The 24,871-nt window shown below is 36.2% G+C and overlaps 3 protein-coding genes and 2 pseudogenes across 3 annotated transcripts; 3 read left to right on the plus strand and 2 right to left on the minus strand.

The window, feature by feature from the left end:
• The first annotated feature begins 357 nt into the window (after positions 1–357).
• Positions 358–2,387, plus strand: LOC120155097 (3-hydroxy-3-methylglutaryl-coenzyme A reductase 2-like). The gene is made up of 3 exons (XM_039166670.1): positions 358–361; positions 507–611; positions 2,014–2,387. Exons 1-3 carry the CDS (start codon positions 358–360, stop codon positions 2,385–2,387), a joined length of 483 nt encoding a protein of 160 aa, XP_039022601.1.
• Positions 2,388–9,605: 7,218 nt separating this feature from the next.
• LOC120155098 (3-hydroxy-3-methylglutaryl-coenzyme A reductase 1-like) lies at positions 9,606–10,616 on the plus strand. The gene is made up of 2 exons (XM_039166671.1): positions 9,606–9,677; positions 10,230–10,616. Exons 1-2 carry the CDS (start codon positions 9,606–9,608, stop codon positions 10,614–10,616), a joined length of 459 nt encoding a protein of 152 aa, XP_039022602.1.
• Positions 10,617–13,589: 2,973 nt separating this feature from the next.
• Positions 13,590–15,313, plus strand: LOC120155089 (protein FIP2-like). The gene is given in 2 exon segments (XM_039166665.1): positions 13,590–14,329; positions 14,331–15,313. Coding segments are annotated over 2 exon segments (1,287 nt in total). The 5' UTR covers positions 13,590–13,854; the 3' UTR covers positions 15,143–15,313.
• Positions 15,314–15,413: 100 nt separating this feature from the next.
• On the minus strand, positions 15,414–16,126 carry LOC120155099 (annotated as a pseudogene).
• Positions 15,414–17,901, minus strand: LOC120155087 (annotated as a pseudogene).
• Positions 17,902–24,871: the final 6,970 nt, after the last annotated feature.

Genomic DNA, 24,871 nt, shown 5'->3' on the forward strand with positions numbered 1-24,871 from the left:
TCTTTCTTAAATCTAAAATTATAATCTTTAAATGCTAAATTCATAAAATCTAAACTCTAAATAAGACACATAATATTAGAATAGAGATAATCATATAAATTAAAATTTATAACATTTAAATCCATTTGAGTGGCTTAAATGGTAAAAACCAATGTTATTTTTTTAAATAATATAAGTTGAAACAGATGTATCTATAAATTGTATATTACACATTGTCAAAAGGTTAAAAAAATTATGGATAGATATTATTGAGTCTAATTACACTAGATTATTCAATATTTTTACAAAATTTATATGTTAGAAAATTTTCAATTTTAAAAAAGAAATGGAATAAAGTGACCAAATCTCACGCTAGAGATGGGTTGGTGGGTGTGGGGAGTGGTTTGCACGCACTGAATACTGCCCAATCCCATCGGCTATATGTGTGTGTGTGCGCGCCCAAGTGGGTTAGGTGATAAAGCTAGGTAAGTGTACATTGGCATTTGTGGTGTTACTGGTGGTTGCAGTTGCAGCCATGTGGGAGGTGGAGATGGCTGCTGCAACACTCAGTGCGGCTCAGTGCGATCAAGAAAGGAACCTTGCCATCACGGCTTGCAAGCCGGTGGTATACGGTAAGTTTCCGTCCCCTGACTGCTGCCAGCGAGTTAGGGTCACACACTTGGAATGCGTTTGCCCCGTCATCACGCCACGAATCCGTTTGCCCCGTCATCACGCCACGAATCGCCTCCATTATCGACCTCAACCGTGCCATCCGCCTCATTCAAGGCTGTGGTCGAAGTGTCCCCCGCCACTACAAGTGTGGAAGTACGCTACTACCTCTTCTATTTCCGTATTTTTGCGTAAACATTTTAAAAATAATAATTACATAATGCTTCGTCTAAATTTGATGAATGAAACAATCTCGTTTTCATCTTTTAGACACCCATTTTTGACCGGGTTTTATATTTTTATTTTTATTGTATTATTTATTTATTTATTTATTTATTTATTTAATTATTATTATTATTTCTTTTATTTTTTTTGCAGGGCCCATTTCCAACTACTCAACAACCTCCACTACTCCTACAACATTCATAACCACCCATTATCTCCTCAACTCACATCTGGGAAGGGGGAAGCCAAAGCAAAGGATGTGCTTATAAGGTGATATGTCCATGACAGAAGGGGGGGGGTTCAAACCGATCATCAACAACAATACTGGGATCCATTCGAGATGCATTTTGGTTTCATTGATCTTACGTTGAACTAAACATCATTTTTCTTCAACCCGATTCCACCACCAACGCTACACGTTTTCCACTTCCAATCAGCGCTTTTTAGAGTCTCAACGTCACCAGTTTCAACAACAAAAACATCAACGGAGAGAAGATTGATAGATGGCTCGACTTTGGGATCCTTTGAACCTGGATTATGTCCATCACTACTTGTTGAAAACCAAGGAGCCACCGGTTTGAACCAGCAATCGAATTAGCGGACTGACCAAAGACGTTATCTAAGCCAACGCCACGCATTCCTCATCGTCGCTGCCCTTATTCTGTACTGGATCCTTTTCTCTGTTACTAGCTTTCTTGTTAAAATCGTGCAGTTAAACCAGCAACTCGAGGAGCTTAAGAATCGCTATTGAGATAAGTGATGTGAACTTTAGATCTGTTGTATTTGGCCTACTTCTTATTTTATTTTTCAATAATCTTTTGTTTGAATTTCTTCACGGGTTTGTTTGGATGATTTGGAGTGCTTATCTTACAATAATTATATGATGTTATCATTGCATCTATGTTTATCAATTTCTGATTTGATTAAAAAAGAAAGGTAATGTTCACTTCAAATTACTGCTATTTCTCCAATACTGAGAACCACTTATGGAGTTGAGATTTAGGCTTTACTAATTTCCTTCTCCATGGCCCTGCAATATCAATTAGAACAAGTTGATTATCTTCTAGGATTTAACTATGCAAGGCTTGATGATGATCGAATCGACATAATCGAATACTCATCTATAGCTCTCTACATTAGCTGTCCAGAAATTGTTCGATGAAAAGCCTTTGACAGATTTAACGGAGGAAGACGAGGAGATAATTAAATCTGTTGTGGCGGGAACAATTCCTTCGTATTCGTTGGAATCGGAATTAGGTGATTGCAAGAGAGCGGTTGCAATTAGGCGTGAGTCGTTACAGATATTAATGGGCAAGTCATTGTCTGGATTGCCCTTGAAGGGGTTCGATTACAAGTCGATTTTGGGTTTCCATTGTGAGATGCCGATCGAGTACTTGCAGATTTCCGAGGGAATTGCTGGGCTGTTGTTGCTTAATGGAGGAGAGTTCTCGGTTCCCATGGCTACCACTGAAGGTTGCTTGGTTGCTAGCACTAACAGGGAAAGTTTGTTTTAAATTAAATTGCAAATGCCTTAGAAAAGGCTCCTGCATGCGTGAGATCAAACAAAAAAATACAATGCTTTTGAACTTTTGGTAAATTCAACATATGGTCCTTCATCTATGGGTTCCTTTTTTATATTTATTTCATTTAGTTTAATACTTTTTATTTCATTTTTTTCTTTTGATTTATTTAATGTTTTTATTTCCTTATTTTAGTATTATTTTTTTCTTTTCCTTCTTTTCATTTATTTAATATTTATTTATTATTCTTTATTTAACATTTTTGACTTTTTAGGGATATTTTCAATCAATCAAAGGTAATTAATTTGAATCGAACTTTTTAAATTTTATTTTTAATTTTTAATTTTCGTAATTAAGACAACCGACAAATTAATTGGTACCGAAAGGGTGGTTCAAGGGTGCTAATCCTTCCTTGACCGTAACGGACTCCCGGACCCGATACATTTTTGGTAAAATGCAGATCATGTAAGATGATGTCCGACCTACCTAAATTCGTTTAAAATGGTCGGTGGCGACTCCCTAACCCAATTATTCACGTCGAAGCCCAATTTCGGGGCTCAACCGAAAGACTGTTTCGACAGCTTGGCGACTCCGCTGGGGACATGTAAGTGAGTCAGGCCAGAATTAATTTTCGGTTGTCTTTTTATGCGAAAATTATAAATTTTAATTTATTTATTCGATTCCATTTATTTAACTTTGATTATTTTTCAAGTAAATAGTTGTATTGACGTTTGTTCAATGATTTCAGATTTTTTGAAAAGTTTCTATCTCTAGCTCTATACCCGAGCTCTGAACCCTATTTAAGTGGGGGTGAAAGCGACGCCTTCGTGTGAATTTATTCACCGTGCGGGCCTAGCAAGTAGCATTCGGGATTCATATACCTTATGTCTTCGTGTGAATTTATTCACCGTGCGGGCATAAGGGAATGTTTCCTCTCAAGTTTAACTTAGTCCACATAAGCTTGTAATGGGCTTAATACTAAGGGTCTGGCAAGCCCAAGGGGGCACCAGCAAGGAGAACTCGGGTACCGTTTTTTTAGAACCTAACTCGGGAGACTACAAGGAGTTAGAGCCCACCTCAAAACCTCATTTCAAACCCTAGGATGCCGGAATTATTTCCTGCTTTACTTTCTGTTCAAAGCATACGAACTAGACAAATATGCGGCTAGGATTTGTTTGAAATTAGCATGCGGGATAGAGATCATGTCCGGGTAGGAATATTAAGCATGTTCGGGTAGATTATCATGTGGGGTAGGATTTTTTATTTTGATTTACCTCACTAACCCCTTTTATTTTTTGTTCTATTTCATTTTGTTTTCATCATTCGCATCATTTAAAACGAGGTGTTGATCCACCAAAAATGTGTTTGTTAAACATGAATAATCTGCATTAATGGACAAAGGGATTATAATACAAAGAGATAAAAAGCTCAGAAGCCCAGCCGTGGTCAAAGAATACTCGGAGGCAAAGGGTGCAGGGGCAAGACGAGGAAAATGTTACTGACCCGGAGAGTCCTTTCGAAAACTGCGAGATCAAGATGGCGAAACCCTAGCTAAGCTGGAGATCATTATTGATAAATTCTAGAAACAAGTCGATACACTTTGGGTGGAGAGCTCCGATGGCACTTTCGTTTGGAACAAGCTCAACATAGAGTGAAAGCCGGCGATGCAGTCCTTCGAGACCTTTTGGGGGCAAGCAGCTCGTTATTTGCACATTTTATCCAAAGGAGCCGGAACGGTTTGACAGGGTATTCAACCGGTGACAGACGAAGGCAGAATACTAGTCAACCTATCAGAAGTTGTTCGGGGTCTATGCCTTCAAAATATTTTTGTCTCTTAAGACGTAACACTTTTGCCCCAATAAGGATTATTTATAATAACAGGTACATTTTTTGGATCAATGCCTCGAACATTTCATGCATTCAGACATATTGTGCATTTTGTTATATTTCTTTACATTCGCATTATTTTTCCTTTTTTTTTTACATTCACATGTCTCATCAAAAATGAGAACATTTTGATCCTATGATATATAAGGAGCTTTACCAACAGTTGTTTGACGCACACGTGGTGTCACCATATCCAGAGAAATCCATGTAGCCCCGTACCCCAGGTAGTATGATGAGAACGCTCATTGCGAAAATCATAGCGGAGTCTCAGGGCGCACTATCGAGAATTACTCCACAATCAAGAGAATCATACATAAAATACGTAACAAGAATCGGATCGACTTCAACAACTTGGGGGCATCCAAGTGAGGAAGACCATTTCATCATTTGAGACATTTTGTTTGAATTTGTTTTTCATTTTTATTTTTTTTCTCAAGTTTTTGTAAGGACTTTTAAATAAATTTATGTTACTTTAAAGATGTTAAACAATGAATCACATTTGCAAACTTGCAATTCTTTGACTATCATCTGAATTAAGAAACTCTAAAATGGTTCAAAGTTACATATCTTTGACAAAGTAACATAATTTAAAACAAGGAATTTGACTTTACCCAGAATATACACTCAAACACCGTACCCTGCTCTTGTAATTAACCAATATAACATTTTCCTTTCATAAGGTGCGGACAACATGGGGCATCCTTTTGCATATGACATTATTATACTTTTTATTTAAGACGTTCAGTGATGATAATGATCTTCTCATATGGAATAGTTGAGTAAGTGAATCTAGTTTAGGTCAGTTGCTTGAAAATTGAACTCTAAAGATGAAATTTTTTACTTTCAACAAACACCTAGACTATAACAGGTTCTTCTTGACAATCTTAAGAAATTTAATCCGTAAAACTGAGCTATTCCACTAAGGCAATTGGTTATAGAGGAAACTCGAAAGCCCTGGCTTTATGAATAGATGTCATTCAAACCATGACATTGCTCGGACACTTGGCAATTCGGTGTTTGCTCCACTATTTTTGTCAGGCCGAAGACTTTGTGATGAGATGAACCCTTCAGTTAACTTGATAAAAATGATTATAATGATAAGTTGTCCCTCTAAAGCAATTGGTTAAACGCCCCGGATTTATGGATTCAGCTAGCCAGATAATGGTAAATTAAATCAAATTTATCTAAGCGTAAAGTTTCGGTAAAATGGACTAAGGGAATTAAGGAACACCTGTTATAGTCAATTTCACACGAGCACTCAAGAATTTCATTTTTAGACCGATATTTTTGCACTGTCTTCGTTAGAGGAGCCTACAAAGCTTGAACAAATGGAAGATTTCAGAGGACCGAAATAAAAGGTCTAGTAATTGATAATGCTAGTTGCGTCATTTTGTCCGCACCCAATTGAAATACCAAAGCATGTTGCGATATTTAAAAAATGACATTTTGGGTTACCAAAACCTTATAAAGGAGGCCAACCTAAGGCCAACTCATCCATTTGAACATTTGTCAAAGATTTGTAACTCTGAAAGAATTAAAAGAGCTCTTGATTCCTTTGATATTTTTTGAACTCACATTTACAATTTGATTCAATTGCGAACAATATTTTACAACATTTTTATCATGTCTCTCTCCTAAAACAAGAAAAAGGAGAAAAACATTTTCAAGCAGAACAGTCTTAGATATGAAAGGTATGTAAAGCCAAAGCTCGGGAAGCAAATGGGGCACGATCCATTCCAAGGACCTGATTGACAGACAAAGCACGACACTCCATCCAGAAGATAACACATAATTCATCCATATTGCATGCATCTTAAACATACTTAGGTGCATCACATTCATCATTTTAGCATACACGTTTTTGCAGCTTTTAGAGTCAAGTTTTGACTTCAGGATGAAGGATACTCGATTCTCAAGTGCCTTCAAAGAAGGATGGTGGTTGATTAACTCGGCAGTAAGAAGCTACACCTTAACCGACTTGACATCTTAGAACCAATTTCAGATAGGTTCGAGAACCAGTTCAAAACAAATCCAGTTCGACACAAACTCAACCATGAGCAGTATGTTTCCAGTTAACACTTTCAAGCCAGATTTCAATTCCACGACGAAAGATATCCGGCTCACAAAATTTGGCGAAAGGGGCCATCATTCATTTAAAGGAAATTTACAGCACAACTTAAGTCAAGAAAAGTTGTCTGTCAACAAACAACTTTCCAATTTCATTCAGAGTCTATTTCAACTTCGCAGTGAAGAAAATTGGACTCCAGACAACGCAAGTTCAACTTCATGACGAAGGGACCGCTGGTTGTCAATAAACAATTTTCCACTTCTAGAGCCAATTTCAACTTCACAGCGAAGGAAAGTGGACTCCAGACAACGTAAGTTCAACTTCACGACGAAGGGACCGCTGGTTGACAACAAACAATTTCCCAATTTCGGAGCCAATTTAAACTTCACAGCGAAGGATATTAGACTCGAGACAATGCAAGTTCAACTTCACGATGAAGGGACCGCTGGTTGTCAACAAATAATTTTCCAATTTCGGAGCCAATTTCAACTTCACAGCGAAGGATATTGGACTCCAGACAACGCAAGTTCAACTTCACGATGAAGGGACCGCTGGTTATCAACAAATAACTTCTCAATTTCAGAGCCCATTTCAACTTCACAACGAAGGATATTGGACTCGAGACAACGCAAGTTCAACTTCACGACGAAGGGACCGCTGGTTGTCAACAAATAATTTCCCGATTTCGGGGCCAATTTCAACTTCACAGCCAAGGATATTGGACTCTAGACAACGCAAGTTCAACTTCACGACGAAAGGACCGCTGGTTGTCAACAAACATTTCTCAATTTCAGAGCCAATTTCAACTTCACAATGAAGGATATTGGACTCCAGACAACGTAAGTTCAACTTCACGACGAAGGGACCGCTGGTTGTCAATAAACATTTCCCAATTTCAGAGCCAATTTCAACTTCACAACGAAGGGTATTGGACTCCAGACAACGCAAGTTCAACTTCACGACGAAGGGACCGCTGGTTGTCAATAAACATTTCTCAATTTCAGAGCCAATTTCAACTTCACAATAAAGGATATTGGACTCCAGACAACGCAAGTTCAACTTCACGACGAAGGGACCGCTGGTTGTCAATAAACATTTCTCAATTTCAGAGCCAATTTCAACTTCACAACGAAGGATATTGGACTCCAGACAACGCAAGTTCAACTTCACGACGAAGGGACTGCTGGTTGTCAATAAATATTTCTCAATTTTAGAGCCAATTTCAACTTCACAACGAATGATATTGGACTCCAGACAACGCAAGTTCAACTTCACGACGAAGGGACCGCTGGTTGTCAATAAATATTTCTCAATTTCAGAGCCAATTTCAACTTCACAACGAAGGATATTGGACTCCAGACAACGCAAGTTCAACTTCACGACGAAGGGACCGCTGGTTGTCAACAAACAATTTCCCGATTTCAGAGCCAATTTCAACTTCACAGTGAAGGATATTGGACTCTAGACAACACAAGTTCAACTTCACGACGAAGGGACCGCTGGTTGTCAACAAATAACTTCTCAATTTCAGAGCCAATTTCAACTTCACAACAAAGGATATTGGACTCCAGACAACACAAGTTCAACTTTATGACGAAGGGACCGCTGGTTGTCAATAAACAATTTCCCAATTTCAGAGCCAATTTCAACTTCACAGCGAAAGATATTGGACTCAAGACAACGCAAGTTCAACTTCACGACGAAGGGACCGCTGGTTGTCAATAAACAATTTCCCAACTTCACAGCGAAGGATATTGGACTCAAGACAACGCAAGTTCAACTTCACGACGAAGGGACCGCTGGTTGTTAATAAACAACTTCCCAATTTCAACTTCTCAGCGAAGGATCTTGGACCCAAGACAACACAAGCTCAACTTCACGACGAAGGGGCGGCTGATTGTCAGTAAAATTTCATTCAGAGTCAATTTCAACTTCACAGCGAAGGATATTAGACTCGAGACAGCACAAGTTCAACTTCAAAAACGAAGGGACGGCTGGTTGTCAACAAACAACTTCCCAATTTCAGAGCCAATTTCAACTTCACAGCGAAGGATATTGGACTCGAGACAACACAAGTTCAACTTCACAACGAAGGGACGGCTGGTTGTCAACAAACAATTTCCCGGTTCCAGAGCCAATTTCAACTTCACGACGGAGGATATTGGACTCGGAACAATGCTACTTACTTGGAAGGATATCCAATTCCAGGCTCAACTTCACGATGAAGGGGTCACCCGCGGTTTCAATCTCACGACGAAGGGAATCGTGCACACAAGCATCATCCATCTTTAGATTGGATTTCAACCTCGCGACGAAGGATATCCGACTCAAAGAAGGATTATCTGTCAACAAAGACTTTCGAGTTCGACTACGCACAGCTCCAAGGCACATCATTTACAGCATAACTCAAGGCTAGAAGGGTTATCTGCCATCAAAATTGTCGAGTTCGATTCCATTCAGCTCGATGACACATCAATCGCACTACTTTCCGATTGCAGTCGAGGTTTTCAAGTCGAGAAGAGGACCTGGGTTAGCCGTACCTTAGTGACAAGCAACCATTTGCAGCATAGCTTAAGTCGAGAAGAGCTATCTGCCAACCAAAGACATGATGAGTTCGATTTCATTTAGCTCGATGACAGCGATGAACTACTTTCTGGAAAAATTTTCAACCCAAAATCTTTAAACCAAGAAGAAGACAACGATCCAATTCCAGGAAGACCAATCACATTTGAGAATACCAGCCAAAAACTGGTTGTCTTTTTCGTCTTTGCCCTATTCTTGTTAACACAAGAATATGCAAAGAGGGGCAACTGTAGACACCCATTTTTGACCGGGTTTTATATTTTTATTTTTATTGTATTATTTATTTATTTAATTATTATTATTATTATTTCTTTTATTTTTTTGCAGGGCCCATTTCCAACTACTCAACAACCTCAACTACTCCTACAACATTCATAACCACCCATTATCTCCTCAACTCACATCTGAGAAGGGGGGAAGCCAAAGCAAAGGATGTGCTTATAAGGTGATATGTACATGAAAGAAGGGGGTTCAAACTAATCATCAACAATAATACTGGGATCCATTCGAGCTGCATTTTGGTTTCATTGATCTTACGTTGAACTAAACAACATTTTTCTTCAACCCGATTCCACCACCAATGCTACACATTTTCCACTTCCAATCAGCGCTTTTTAGAGTCTCAACGTCACCAGTTTCAACAACAAAAATATCAACGGAGAGAAGATTGATAGATGGCTCGACTTTGGGATCCTTGGAACCTGGATTATGTCCATCACTGCTTGCTGAAAACCAAGGAGCCACCGGTTTGAACCAGCAATCGAATTAGCGGACTGACCAAAGACGTTATCTAAGCCAACGCCACGCATTCCTCATCGTCGCTGCCCTTATTATGTACTGGATCCTTTTCTCTGTTACTAGCTTTCTTGTTAAAATCGTGCAGTTAAACCAGCAACTCGAGGAGCTTAAGAATCGCTATTGAGATAAGTGATGTGAACTTTAGATCTGTTGTATTTGGCCTACTTCTTATTTTATTTTTCAATAATCTTTTGTTTGAATTTCTTCACGGGTTTGTTTGGATGATTTGGAGTGCTTATCTTACAATAATTATATGATGTTATCATTGCATCTATGTTTATCAATTTCTGATTTGATTAAAAAAGAAAGGTAATGTTCACTTCAAATTACTGCTATTTCTCCAATACTGAGAACCACTTATGGAGTTGAGATTTAGGCTTTACTAATTTCCTTCTCCATGGCCCTGCAATATCAATTAGAACAAGTTGATTATCTTCTAGGATTTAACTATGCAAGGCTTGATGATGATCGAATCGACATAATCGAATACTCATCTATAGCTCTCTACATTAGCTGTCCAGAAATTGTTCGATGAAAAGCCTTTGACAGATTTAACGGAGGAAGACGAGGAGATAATTAAATCTGTTGTGGCGGGAACAATTCCTTCGTATTCGTTGGAATCGGAATTAAGTGATTGCAAGAGAGCGGTTGAAATTAGGCGTGAGTCGTTACAGAGATTAATGGGCAAGTCATTGTCTGGATTGCCCTTGGAGGGGTTCGATTACAAGTCGATTTTGGGTTTCCATTGTGAGATGCCGATCGAGTACTTGCAGATTTCCGAGGGAATTGTTGGGCTGTTGTTGCTTAATGGAGGAGAGTTCTCGGTTCCCATGGCTACCACTGAAGGTTGCTTGGTTGCTAGCACTAACAGGGAAAGTTTGTTTTAAATTAAATTGCAAATGCCTTAGAAAAGGCTCCTGCATGCGTGAGATCAAACAAAAAAATACAATGCTTTTGAACTTTTGGTAAATTCAAACATATGGTCCTTCATCTATGGGTTCCTTTTTTATATTTATTTCATTTAGTTTATTACTTTTTATTTCATTTTTTTCTTTTGATTTATTTAATGTTTTTATTTCCTTATTTTAGTATTATTTTTTTCTTTTCCTTCTTTTCATTTATTTAATATTTATTTATTATTCTTTATTTAACATTTTTAACTTTTTAGGGATATTTTCAATCAATCAAAGGTAATTAATTTGAATCGAACTTTTTAAATTTTATTTTTAATTTTTAATTTTCGTAATTAAGACAACCGATAAATTAATTGGTATCGAAAGGGCGATTCAAGGGTGCTAATCCTTCCTTGACCGTAACCGACTCCCGGACCCGATACATTTATGGTAAAACGCAGATCATGTAAGATGGTGTCCGACCTACCTAAATCCGTTTAAAATGGTCGGTGGCGACTCCCTAACCCAATTATTCACGTCGAAGCCCAATTCCGGGACTCAACCGAAAGACGGTTCCGACACATCTCATTCTTTTTCTTCTAATATTTTTAGTAGGCCTCCTTTAAAGAAATCAAATCATATAAATTTTCTCAAAAACTATATATAAGTGGGATGAATATACAACACATGTCGCACACGTAACACACCTCAGGCAAATTTGTCTTTGTTATGTAAATGTTAAAAATGTGTAATGATTTATTTATTTTAAATTAATCATTTATTAAATCTAAAATTTAATTTTAATAAAATTTTAATATAATTATATTTTTATTAAATAATAATTAATTTAAGTAATTTAATTTGTTTTAGAATTAAATTTTTTAAGTTATATAAGTTTAGTGATTAACCGGCCATCACCTTTAATCACTGTCGACAACAATTTTGTTTCACCGGAAAATGATTTGCTACAATATCCAACGCTGTCGAAGACTTAAATTTTAACATAAGTATATTAACACTTTTATTAATAATTTAAAAAATTAAGTACTTAAATAAAATTTAAAATTAAATTAAGTAATTTAATTTGTTTTCAGCGAAGCAAAATTATCGCCGACGGTGACTAATGGTGATGACCGGTTAATCACTAAACTTATATAACTTAAAATTTTTGATTCTAAAACAAATTAAATTACTTAAATTAATTATTATTTTTAATAAAGAAATCATAATTTAATTAAATTCTATTAAAATTAAAATTAAAATTTAAAAAATGATTAATTTGAAATAAATTAATATACTTTTAATATTTATATAATAAAGATTAATTTGCATGTGGTGTGTTTCGATACATTATTTTAGTGATGCGTTGCAGTGTGCGACGTCCATTATAGAATTTCCCATAAGAGTGTGGTACGTATTAAATCATAAATTGAAAGGGATAATATGTACATGTGTTAAACATTAATCTTACTATTCAACTAATGAGAGAATTACTCTATTTAATTTCTTTAAAAACATTTTTTTACATTTAATATTTATGTATATATATTTTCATGATCAACATAATCTTATCTCCGGTTAGTCGGAGATAAAGCAACTCTAATTGGAAGTCGACTGCCTTTGTCTCAATCGGAAACTCGTTCTCCGTAATTCACACTAATCATTCAGTTCAAATTTAATCCGTAGTAGTTTTAAAAGGTTAACCTAAATATAAAAAAATTCAAAATATGATTTAATATAATAATATTTTTAATTTTAAAATGTATATATTTTATCAATTCTAACTTATTTGAAATAGTTTAATAAATTTAAATCTTAATTTTTTAAAATTTTATTAATTTAATATTTTTTGTGATACTGTTAAACTAACTAAACCTATAAAATTAAAGCAATAATTAGATAAATATATTTTTTCATAAAGAAGTAACACATTATTGTTAAGATGTTATTATACTATAAAAATAAGAAGAAAGTAATACAATATTTTGAGGAGAAAAATAAATAATTAAAATGATGTAATAGTTATAAAAGATTATATTATTGAATTATTCTGAATTATTATCAAAATGATAAACGATATAAGTTTTTATGACTAAAATTATTATTATATCGAGTCACTTTATTATTCTATTTAATATTTGACGACCAATAATATGTTTATAATAATATTTTAATTAATTTTTTTTTTTTAAAAATTATTCTATTTACCACTGAATACATTCTTAAATGATTTGAGATATATTTTATCCAAAAATCAATATAAACAAAATTATTATAATAATAATTGAAAATAATATTTAAATAAATAAAGCAAAGAAAATGATAAAATGATTATTGAGTTATAAAAATTATTATTTTAAAAGTAAACTCATTTTAATTGATAAAATAATAAAATAGATGTCATTTTTAAAATTAACACAAAAACTCTTAGAAATTTTATCTTAATTGTTTTAAAACCATTTCACAAATGCTAGTATCATTGAAGCAACATGAATTCATGTATTTTTTTTAATATTACAAGGTGATTATAAGATAATATTTAATTTTTTTTTAAATATTAATAATATACCCGCCTTATAAATAAAACTGTTTTAATTCAAAACTTTTAAAAAAATAACACTCTTAACCACCGAAACTGTTTGATAGATTCCAATCCATGCTAGTCCAATGGCAAAACTGAGGGTTTTGTAAACTGTCATTGCAATTGTGTGGGTGCAGGGAGAAGCTTTAAAAGCTGATTTTCTAATCGATTTTGTTGCCATATCCTCTCATCTGGACCTTCTTTGATGTGGCTATGGCTTCGTGGGTCCTAAAAGATGAGTCTTTAAGCCCAAATTTAAATGAATTTTGAGTACAAAGTCCAAACCAACGAAGTGGCCTACAGCTCTGGTTATCATTATGAGCACCGCACCACCATGATCAGCCACTGGGCTCAGTCTCTCACCCGCATGGCCACCTTCCTTAGTTGACATAAACTAGTTTGATTAGCGTGTTTAGTGCCGGACTCTAACTCTAAAAAGCCCTTACGTGTTTCGCTGTCGAAACCCCACCGCAGGATAGCCGCCCCATCAATCGTCAGGCAACCCCTCAATTAACCAACCAACCCACCGCTTCTCTCCCTCTTTAATCGCTTTCATATTTCTTTATTTGTTTTTTAAGCCACTCAACAACAAATGCTCTCTTGTATTTTCTTTATCCCACGCCGACCACCACCACCGCGTTCTCTATCCTTATGTCAACCACCACCACTTCTCCTCTTCCTCAATCCTCCTCCGCCACAGCCACACGGCGGGTACCTCCTCCGTGTTGGACTAAAGAGGAAACTCTGGCGTTGATCGAGGCTTACAAGGATAAGTGGTTCGCTCTTCGACGTGGGAACCTGAAAGCGTCGGATTGGGATACCGTGTCGGACGTCGTGTCCTCCGCTTCCGATCCCGGGACCTTGAAATCGTCTGTTCAGTGCCGACATAAGATCGAGAAGCTGAGGAAGCGTTACCGTGCCGAGAAGCAGCGGAGCCTAAAAAATTCAGGCAAGTTCTCTTCGTCTTGGGACTTGTATCCTCTTCTTGATTCTATGAATTTTGCATCAACGTCAGTTGCTGGATCTGATGATAAAGATCATACTACTGATCATAAAGCCACTGTAATTGGCGGGTTTTGCTTGAAATCCAGGAAGCGTGAAAATATGATGGGAATTCTGGGTCTAATCTAGGTTTGATCTTGAATATAGAGGTGGGTATGATTCAAGTTTTAATTTTGATGACAAATTGGGAAGTGGGTATGGGGCGAAATGGCATGAAAATGAGGATTTTGTGGCGAAAGGAATTAAAAATTTTAAGAGTAACGGTAGAATTGGCGATGGTTATGGTTCTATGGTTGATTTTGATCGTAGTTTTGCTCAGGATGTCGATAGTGTTGGAGAGTTTCCTCTTAAGACCTTAGGTGATAGGAGTTTTTTGAACGTGGGATTCAAACCAAAGAATTATGGTTGCCCTAATCTTGATTATGATTATGATAATGACTCAAGCGATGAAGAGATGGCGTTTCGAGCAAGAGATTCAAGTAATTGGGATTCAGTGCCTAAAACTTTTCATCAAAAGAAATGTGGTAGAGTTGATTGGAACTCAGAACCAGGTGGTGGCTTTGGGGGTTTGAATGGAGTTGCTTCTTGTTCAAGGCAAGGACTTGGGAGAAAGAATGCTAGTGCCAAAGTCAAGAGGGGTGTGGATCCGGTTGATGAGATGGTTTCCTCGATTAAGTTGTTGGCTGAAGGGTTTGTGAGGATGGAGAAGATGAAGATGGAGATGGTGAAGGAGATTGAGAAGACGAGAATGGAGATGGAGTTGAAGCACAACGAGATGATACTCGAGTCCCAACAAAAGATCATGGATGCATTTTCCAACGCATTGTCTTCGAAAAAGAAGAAGAGGAAAAGGAAACCGTCCTCTATGTTCCCTAATACGAAAGGAAATGGGGTTGAAGAATGGCAAGAAGATGCTTTGATTAAGAAAGAAAAGTAGATATTGTGTCACCTAGTGTTGGGATAATTTAGTTTACTTTCATAATTACATTTGCATTATCTTTTTAAGCTTGCCAAATGTTCTTAAAAACAATGCAACTTAGGTCGATTCTCGTTTTTCTAATTCGAAATTAAGAGGAACTTAGATTGATTGTCTCTCATTACTTGCATAGTTACATTTGCAGTAGCTTAAAAGAGTCGATCAAGTTAACTGAATTTGGAACAATAAAAATAATAATAATAATAAAGCTTAAATAATAGAAAAGTGGGAAGGAAAAGCTTGATTTTTCTAATTTCAATTGAGTTTAAATGGTTTAACATCTAGCTTAGTTAATTGGATATATGGGTTTGACACTTCATTAACAGCCACTTCCATCTCCATCTCTTCTGCTTGAAACGTTGAGTGAACTCCATATAATACATAGAACAAAGTTATCAAACATGCCCATATAGCAAGCCTTTGGAATGAGAGCATCTTTAATGTGGTCATAAGGAAGACATTAAAGAAAATGGATATGGCAGCCGGCCAAGGCATGAGTGGCACTGACTACTCACTTGGCTGCCCTAGGCAAGGCATCATGTATTGGAAGAAGGCGATGACGGCAATCGTGATCCCACCAAAAAGAGGCAAACCCATCATTGCTGCTCGAGTTTCCATGATATCGAGAAGCCTATCGCGCATGATGTAATGAGGATGAGGAAGGAAAGTGTGAAGAAAGGCGGATTTTTACCTGTTATCACATATTTCTGTAGATAAGAGCATTGGCAACCAGGTAGAACACCAACAGTGTGCCGATGGATATCATTTCAATCACAATGTCCAAGTCAGTGAAGAGTACAATGAACGCTGTGCAAATCCCTATACCATGGACACACACACATCAAATTATCTTTATTACTTCATACAATCACAATGGTATTTGATGTACAAAAAGAATTGCACTGAAGAACATGCTTTTGCTATGCACTCAGGGATGTCTGCCATTGTTAACCTTCTAATGGTGATTGAAAGTGACCCTTAGACAACTGTCAAGCACTTCACAATTAAGAAATAGTTAAAAAAGAAATTCACGTACCTAGAAAGAGAGTGCATTCAATGGGGTGCCTGTTGAAGGATGAACCTTAGACAACCAGGATGGGACTAGCCTGGCTCTTCCAATAACACACAGGTACCTGGCTTGGCCTAACATGGCGACCAAGAGAGAAGTCACTATCCCCAAGCTTGCTCCTGCCCCTACAACATTCCCCGTCCACTTCCAACCAATACTTTTGAAAGCCATCGAGTATGATGCCGTTTCAGCAATCTATACCATGAAGATTGTTCCTCTAAGAAAAAAAAATTAGTCACACCTATACTTCAATATCAAGTTGCAGATGACTGACCTGATTGTAAGGTACCATCATACACAAAGCCAAGGCATGAGGCAGTAAAGTCCGGAGACGATAAAACCGAACCAATGATCCCAACCGGAAGAGTTACTGGAGGGTTATGAATCTCTTCGGCCAAGGTTGAGACTGAATCATAGCCTATATAGCTGAAGTCAACTATAGCTGCTCCATCAAGAACGCCTCTAATACCATTAGGAGTTAGCCCTTTTGGCTTCACCAAGTTATTGACACTTCCATTGCAGAAACTCATTATTATGATGAACCCGAAGAAAACAACATGGAAGATTGTCATAATAAGGTTCAAGATTGAGCTTTCCTTTGTACTGCAAACCAAAAACAAAAGGAAACATCCATCACTTTCAAAACCCACTAAAAACAACTGTGGCAATTTCTTTTTCTTTGTCTGCAACAACAATGAATAAAATAATAATTGTAATAATAAGGGTATAGTAAATGTTATCTTGACATAATAGGGTAGCTAGTGAGAAATCAAACCTATGGCATAGGCAAAGAGTGAGAATAAGAACAATAGCAACAACTAAAAAATCCAACTTGTTATAGCCTTGTAGCAATCCATGAACTTCAACTCTCCAGGAATTGGGATCACTTACGCCAAAGGCTGAGCATAAATGCTCAGTAAAGCTTCTTGCCACGACGACGTTTGATAATACATACTCTATTAGTATGTTTGCTCCAGCAAAATACCCCACAAATTCTCCTATGAAAAAGGAATTGCAGAAAGTGGTGATATGCATATATACTTCTGTATTATTATCATTTCAGTCATGCAATGGAGAAAAGAATGGTTATAAATGTGGTGATGCATACCAAAAGTCACTCTCAGATAACTAAAGGCGCCACCAGCAACAGGAATCCTGACAGAAAATTTAGTGTAACACAAAGCAGAAAGAAGTGCTGATATTACAGCAATGATATAGGATATGAAGACAGATGGACCGGAGTTATTGCGGGCTATAGGATTGGTGGTGACGAAAACACCAACGTCAAGCATTCCACCTACACCAAGAGCTACCAAGTCATACCATCTGAGTTTCCTCTTCATATCAGCACCACACCTTAGCCTTATTCGATTAAGCTCTTTATCTGGGGTCCATGTTGCTAACATTCTCTTTCTAAGCCTATGAGGTACTGTTTGGGAAAGAGATTGGAGATAGTTGAAGAAGAAAGCTTTGTTGTTGGATTGAATGGTGGCCATGTTTGTGAAATAACTCGTTCTTTTGTGGCTTTCCATGAGAAGCTTGAGCCATAAGGTCAGGGTTTAAATATGCAAATAGAAGAGAGAGAAAGGTGATTATAATATTTGATATCTGATAGATTTTTTTATCTAAAGTTTGATATGGAGAACAAAACTGGTGACCCTTAGTATTATTGATATCTCTTGAACACTATGATATCTCTTGAAGTTATTTAAGTAATGATTGATTTATTGATCGATCAGAATTCATGGAAAGAACAATTAGATGATAGTGGAATTTAGGACGCTAATTTTTACAATTGATTCGCGTGATGCATCTCTAGTTCATTTTTAGTGCTGCGGTTCTTGTTAGTTCGTCGCTCTCTCTTGTTGTACTTTTCTTGTGCAGTGATTTGCAGTTTGTTCTCGTCGTTTGTACTCTGTTCCCATGTCGATGTATTGATTATTGTGAAAAATTATAAAAAAATATTATGATTGTTTTGATAATGTTCAAACATAAAAAAAGATAAAATTATGGCACATAATACATTGTTTTGACAGAGAAATTGCAGGGTTTTCTTTTAATGATTCTGTGGCTATCCTTCCTCTACCCATGAATTTCATGTATAGCTCATAGCTCTATAGAGGATATACCCTTCTTCTTTACCCCCCATCTCCATCTCCAAATTAAGCCTGGATCACAACCCTAAACTCAATGGGGAAAAAACTTTATTTAATAAAGGCTGCATAATTATGGAAATAGATTATGACACTTAGACACTTACCCAAGACCATCGTGCCTTTTTTTTTATCATCTCTGTGGAATAACCTAAGATTTTATGTTAGAGAGATAAATTTATAAAATTTCAGTGGGCGATAAACAAATTATCAATAAAAATTATAAAAAAATATAGAATTTGAAATTTTCAGGGGACGGTTGTCCCCATCAGCCCCCTCGGTCCATACTCCATCCCTACTCCTCTAAAATCATTGTCAAGTTAAAGGTCACCTATGAGAGTATACAGAACAAACTTATCTACAGTGACAACAGAACCTATGAATCTTTATTTTCTTGATAGTGATTCTTAAAGCATCCACAGCTAATTAAACAAAAATCCATGTTAAGATTCATGCATGAATATACATGTCATTCTTCAAGGAATATTTTCTTCTATAATTGTGGAGGCGAATTGAGCTATCAGATTACTCCAAGATTCAAGAGGTTTATCCAAATACTAATTACGATTAAAAGTGAAATCTTGAGTTATGGACTGGGTCATTGTCTAGTATAAATTAACATGATGAAAATTCATTGTCAACAAGGACTGCTATATGTAAAGGGAGAGATCATATGGTTAAATTTACAACAAACACTGTCATTTAATCATGTATGTTAATGGGAATAAAGTGTTTACAGTCGTAGGTGATTTATCTCTTCTAATTTGAACAGAAAATTATAATCGGTAATTAAACGACAGTCAACCGATAATATCAATGATGAAGATTTTTAAGAAGGATGATCATCGAGAGAGTAGAAAAATGAGGAAGGAGAGGAAGATCCCCTCCTTGCAGTGCACAAGGGTTTATATATTGATCTTTTAAGTGTGTTGGTATCAAACCTAAGATCATGATTATTATTCTAGACTGACAGAGTGAATAATGCAACTACCAATCAATAGAGTTATATCTTGTCATATCTATTGATTTTGTCAATAGTCTTGTCAAGAAACAATAACTATTTGATTGATAAAAATAACTTCGAAGATACAACATTTGACTCTAGAGAGACACAAATTTTTCTGGAGGTACAACAATATAGTTCCTTGATGATTTGATGATCAATTTAGAGCATGACTGACACTACATAAAAAGGCTAAATGAACTTACCAAGTTTAATTCAGAGTTCAAATTTATCTTTAAACTAAAGCACTTCAACTAAGTAGACGGTTGAGATATCAAATATGGGTAGTGAGCTTTTAAAACTTATCAAAACACGGGTGAGCATATTCACAAAACTAAAGATAAGTAAGGCATTAAGGGAGTGGGACTTTAGCTTTTGCAGTGCTTTTCAGAATGATCGGTACTTAAGTTGCACTCAGGAAGGTAGTAGGAAGTTCTTGGATGCTTTTGCTTTTTTAATTTTTGTTAAGTGGTTCATCTAAAAAATTTCCTTTGATCTCCCATTGAGTGTTGTCAAAGCACCCTTTAATTACACATTAGTGTTTTCTAATGCAATTCAGCCTACATAAGCACATATTACACGAGTGAAAAGTGTTTTGTTTTTTATTATCACAAAAGACAATTTAGTAATGAACGAGGAATAGTGAGTCATTTCCAGAGAAACTATGCATGGTTATTTATATATTAATAATTATTAGTATTGGTGTCAGACCTAATATGATGCTGATTATTTGGAGATTAATAGGTTAAGTATATCTAACTGTAGACACCCGTTTTTGTCCGGGTTTTTTATCGTTATTTTATTATTATTATTATTATTTATTATTATTATTATATTATTAATATCAAATATTACACTTTTGCAGGCTTAGAAGCCCAATTCAGATTACAAAGGCCCAATCCCGGAGCCCAACAATCAACCCATCATATTAGGGTTTCAAACCCTAAATCAGATTAGGGTTTCAAACCCTAAAACAGATTAGGGTTTCAAACCCTAAATGTTCCAGCCGCCTCGTTTCTGGCCGTTGGATCTGGACTCATCCAACGGTCCAGATCACGCAGAGCTTAGGGTTTGAAACCCTAAAATATTCAGCTCAGCCGTTTGGCCTTCCAGCTCCAGCCGCCGCTTGACGTTCCAGCCTCTCAGCCGAGTGAGTGCCGCCGACGATCCCAAGCCACCGCCGTTGTCATCCAGCTTCCAAACAGTAACTGAACGTCATCCCCAGTGCCCAAATCAGTCAAAAAAATATATCAAATCTAAAACCCATTAAAATATCATTCTAAATCCCGATTTTTTCGGGATTCAATCGTACCAAATCAGAGAAACAATCCCCATACCCCGTAGGCTTCATGATTTCATTCAAAACCCCTAATAAATCAAGCATGCAACCAGACAAGAGGGGGTATTCAAGGGTGATAACAAAAAAAAAAAAAGAGGAGGCATTCGGTAAAAGGAAAAAAAAACAGAGGAAAGAAAAGAAAGAAACCAAGAGAAAAATCATCCATCCCATTCAAACAAAAACACGAAAAAAACAGAGAGAGGGGAACCCATACCTTGATCGGAGGAACCATCGGAAGTCCAAAGGGGTCGTTGGAGTCTCGGTTTTCCGTGAGGTAGATCCTAAATCTAGGGTTTTCTGTTTGGATTTTGGGGTAGGGGACTTTAGATTTGGGTTGAGAGCTAAGAGAGGAGTCTTTTGGAGGCTTCTCTCTCTCGGCCGCCGTGAGTTCCGCCGTGGACTCCGTCGGTGGCGGCCAGAGCCCTCGTCTCCGGCGAGAGAAGTTGAGAGATTTCTCAACTATATCTCTTCTTTTTTGTTTCTGAAAGAGGAAAATGAGGGAGATGAGAGGTTTAGCCCGTGTATGGGGCTTTTAATTCCCCATCTGAAACGCAGTCGTTTTGCCCCCAATATCATCTGATTTTTTGAGTTACGGGATAACTACTCTTTTGGTCCTGATGCTTTGTAACCGTGTTATTTAGCCATGGAATGAAGTTTACATTATTTCAATTTGAGCCTTTATCTTTTCATTTTCATATTTTAGTCACTATCCTAGGTTATATCATTTTTGTGTATATTTGGTTCTGGGTTCAATATTTATAAATGTTACATCTTAGCCACTGATTTAATATTTCATGTATGTTTCTTTGATATTCGAATCTGGCCATCCCATTTTTAAATATTTTATTTTAGTCCTATTAATGTATGTTATGTCATTTTGTGAATATTTGACTTTTAGACATTATGTTTGTAATAGTTTCATTCTAGTCCTAAGTTCTTGTGTTGTGATATTTTGTGGATGTTTGAATTCAGCCATCATACTTGCAAATGTTCTATTTTGGTCACTGTCTGACATTTTATTTAATTACTTTTGATCCTCCATGATTCTGTGAAATTTCAATTTAGTCATAAGCTTTACTTTTGGGTTATTTTCACTTCTAGTATTTGACTGTTTAATGTTTGTGATATGGGCTCTAAATTATTTTTATTTTTATATTTAGTCCTTTAAATTTCGGTTAGTGCTATTTTTGGTCCATTAACTTTCTGTTTTTTGCTGTTTAGCCTCCTAAGTTTCTGTTTATATTATTTTAGCCTCTTAAATGTTTTATATTTATTTTGGTTTGTAATATTTACTAATTTATTTTTAGACATCTATGTATGGATGTGTATTTTACTCATTACTTAATTATTGGATTATGTAAATAATGTTTTCAATTTCATTTAATGTAAATATTTTATTTTGTATTTCCAATACATTTATTTTCATTATATCTTTATCTATGTAAGAAATATTCGATTATATTTCAAGAACACGTATGCGTAGAATGGGCGTAGAAAGTACCACTTGGTCGAAGTGGTACGATCCGATACGGCATTTAACGACATAGGAACTTGCAACAAGTCGAGTATATTTACTAATTAATTTATCCAAACGATGCAATGTGTGTTATTTTAAATGACAATTTACTTTATTTTATGTGAATGTAAATTTCAAAATTTTTAATTTGTATTCAATTCACGTTTTCAGTTAATCAATTTATTCGTATGTAAACATTGTTTTTAGTTATATTCGATTTGTATTTTTAACATAATCAATGGTAGAATATTCTTTACGAATGAGAAATGGTTGAAATAGCTTTCCCGACAGAGGATTGCAAATTTCAAGATTTCTGATTGAGTTAAAGGATTTTCTTTAAATAATTCGAGGCAAATTAAATAAATCTCAAAAAATGGATCATAGGTTAATTTTATATTCGATTTATCATTTCCATCATTTACGACAATGTGTACGCGACACAGTACCATTTTGGGCGCTGTGGGGGTGCTTACCCTTCCCCACACGTAACCGACTCCCGAACCCGTTAAATTTGATTTCTGGTAAATGTAGACCATTTTTGTCTTAAAAATGATTTTTCTTAAATTTCTTTTAAAAAGACGTTTTTAGGTATTCGACCTACCTAACCCAAAGGTCTATGGCGACTCTATTCAATTTAATCCAAATTAATCCAAAATACTCAATTTTTCAAAATAAAAGTCATAATCGTTTTAAAAATAATATTTAATTATTTTACAAAAAAATGGTTATGACAGCTTGGCGACTCCGCTGGGGACTTTTTTTAGAGAGTCAAGCTGTATGTCGCTTACACATTGTCGTTATGGTCGAAATTATGAGTTCGAGTCTTTAGTTAATTTATGATCCATTTATTGAAGTTTTTTATTGCTTCATTTTTAATTATCATACTAACATTTTATCTTTTTGCTTTCAGCTCTGTCCAAGTTTTTGTCGAGTTTTTTTCTTTTCATTTTGGGTCAAAGGTAGGTATGTTCCTCCTCACACACATCACTCGCATTGGCATAACATAAGCTCTAGACACGAGCTTCGATCCAAATTAGTTGGGGTGAATGCTTTACTCTCGTAAGAATTTATTCTTCGTATGAGTTTTAGCAAATAACCCATGGGATACATACCTTATACCTTCGTAGGGATTTATTCCTCGTACGGGTATAAGACAGTGAATCCCCTCGAATTGAACTCGTTCCGTTTGAAACCTGTAATGGGTGAGGATCGAGGGTCTGGCAGCCCAAGGGGGCACCGACATCAGGGACAATTCGAGTCTTTTTTTTTTCGTTAGATCCGAAACCAAGCATATAGTGAACCGTCGAACGATCACCCTAGGTATAGTTATATCGAACCTCTGTCCGTCAGTAGGTACCCAACTAGGTGTACACAAAGGAGGAGTGTTTCTAAACCCTTATCTTTTGTTTTAATTTCGTAGAATTTGTTTTCTTTTTGAATAAAAGCATGCGAACTAGATACCATGCGGTTAGGACCAATTTCTTGAAAATAGATCATTTTGGGTAGATAGCATGTCCGGGTAGGATTGTTATTAATTGAAAGCATGTTTGGGCAGATATCATGACGGGGTAGGTGTTATATCCATCTCTGAATTACATTTTTATTTGTATCAATTATTTTACATGTACTAACTTATTTTTCTCTTTTGTTTGTGTATACTAACTTATTTCTTCTCTTTTGTTTGTGTCATTTTGTCACTTGCATTGCATTGCATTGCATCATCATAATGCAAAAGTGTTGATCCGTAAGGGATATTCGAGAGAAAATTTTCACAATAAGAGATAAAGTTTTCAATCAAGCGATCGCATACACAGACATGCATCGAGGGCTAAAAAGAAGTCCAGAGTACAAGAATGAGATTTTCTCGAAGATCGTGCATCATTCGAGACTGATATGATAATCCACTGATCTAAGGAGTAATCCAGCAGTAGATTCTCATCCACAATTATTCCATCGTTAACCATCAGGGAGTGAAGCACAAACTTCAGCATAGCCGAGGTATTAATGGAGTTAGTTTACAGAGCATAGAGGGGCATCGGTTCCAAGTACAAAGATCCGAGACGAAGCAGTGAGCTCGAAGATCGTGCATCATTCGAGACTGATATGATAATCCATTGATCCGAAGAGTAATCCAACAGTAGATTCTCATCTACAATTATTTCATCGCTATCCATCAAGGAGCGACGCACTGACTTCAGCACCGCCGGGGCATTAATGGTGTCAGATTACAGATCATTGAGGGGCATTATTTCAAGGACGAAGATCTGAGACGAAGCAGCGATCTATTTCAGACTCAGCATCTAAGCGAATGCATGTCTGTAAAGTGGACTGTCTTGTAATGTGAAAACTTTTATTTCTGGTGAAAATTGTTCTAAAATATTCATTGTTGGGATCCACATTTCTGCATTTGCATTTGCATCGTTGCATTTTGCATAACATTCATTTAAGCATGTTTACATGCATTAATCATACCTTGCTGGAAACTTTGAGGAAGCACTTCTAACTGTGCAATTGCATTCACATAGTACTGAGAATGGATGCAAAATTTGAGGAATTAAAGAAAGAGCTGAACGAGAGTTTGCAAAAGATGCAAGTTGAGTGGGAGGTTAA

Source organism: Hibiscus syriacus, unplaced genomic scaffold, assembly GCF_006381635.1.
Source record: "Hibiscus syriacus cultivar Baekdansim isolate YM2019G1 unplaced genomic scaffold, ASM638163v2 tig00111164_pilon, whole genome shotgun sequence".
In the NCBI taxonomy this organism is placed as follows: Eukaryota; Viridiplantae; Streptophyta; class Magnoliopsida; order Malvales; family Malvaceae; genus Hibiscus; species Hibiscus syriacus.

Coding starts and splice junctions, on each gene's coding strand:
- LOC120155098 (XM_039166671.1), top strand. CDS start 9,606: ATGGCTCGACTTTGGGATCCTTGGAACCTGGATTATGTCCATCACTGC. Junction 9,678..10,229: donor TGAAAACCAAGGAGCCACCG/GTTTGAACCAGC, acceptor ACTCATCTATAG/CTCTCTACATTAGCTGTCCA.
- LOC120155097 (XM_039166670.1), top strand. Junction 612..2,013: donor TTGCAAGCCGGTGGTATACG/GTAAGTTTCCGT, acceptor TCTCTACATTAG/CTGTCCAGAAATTGTTCGAT.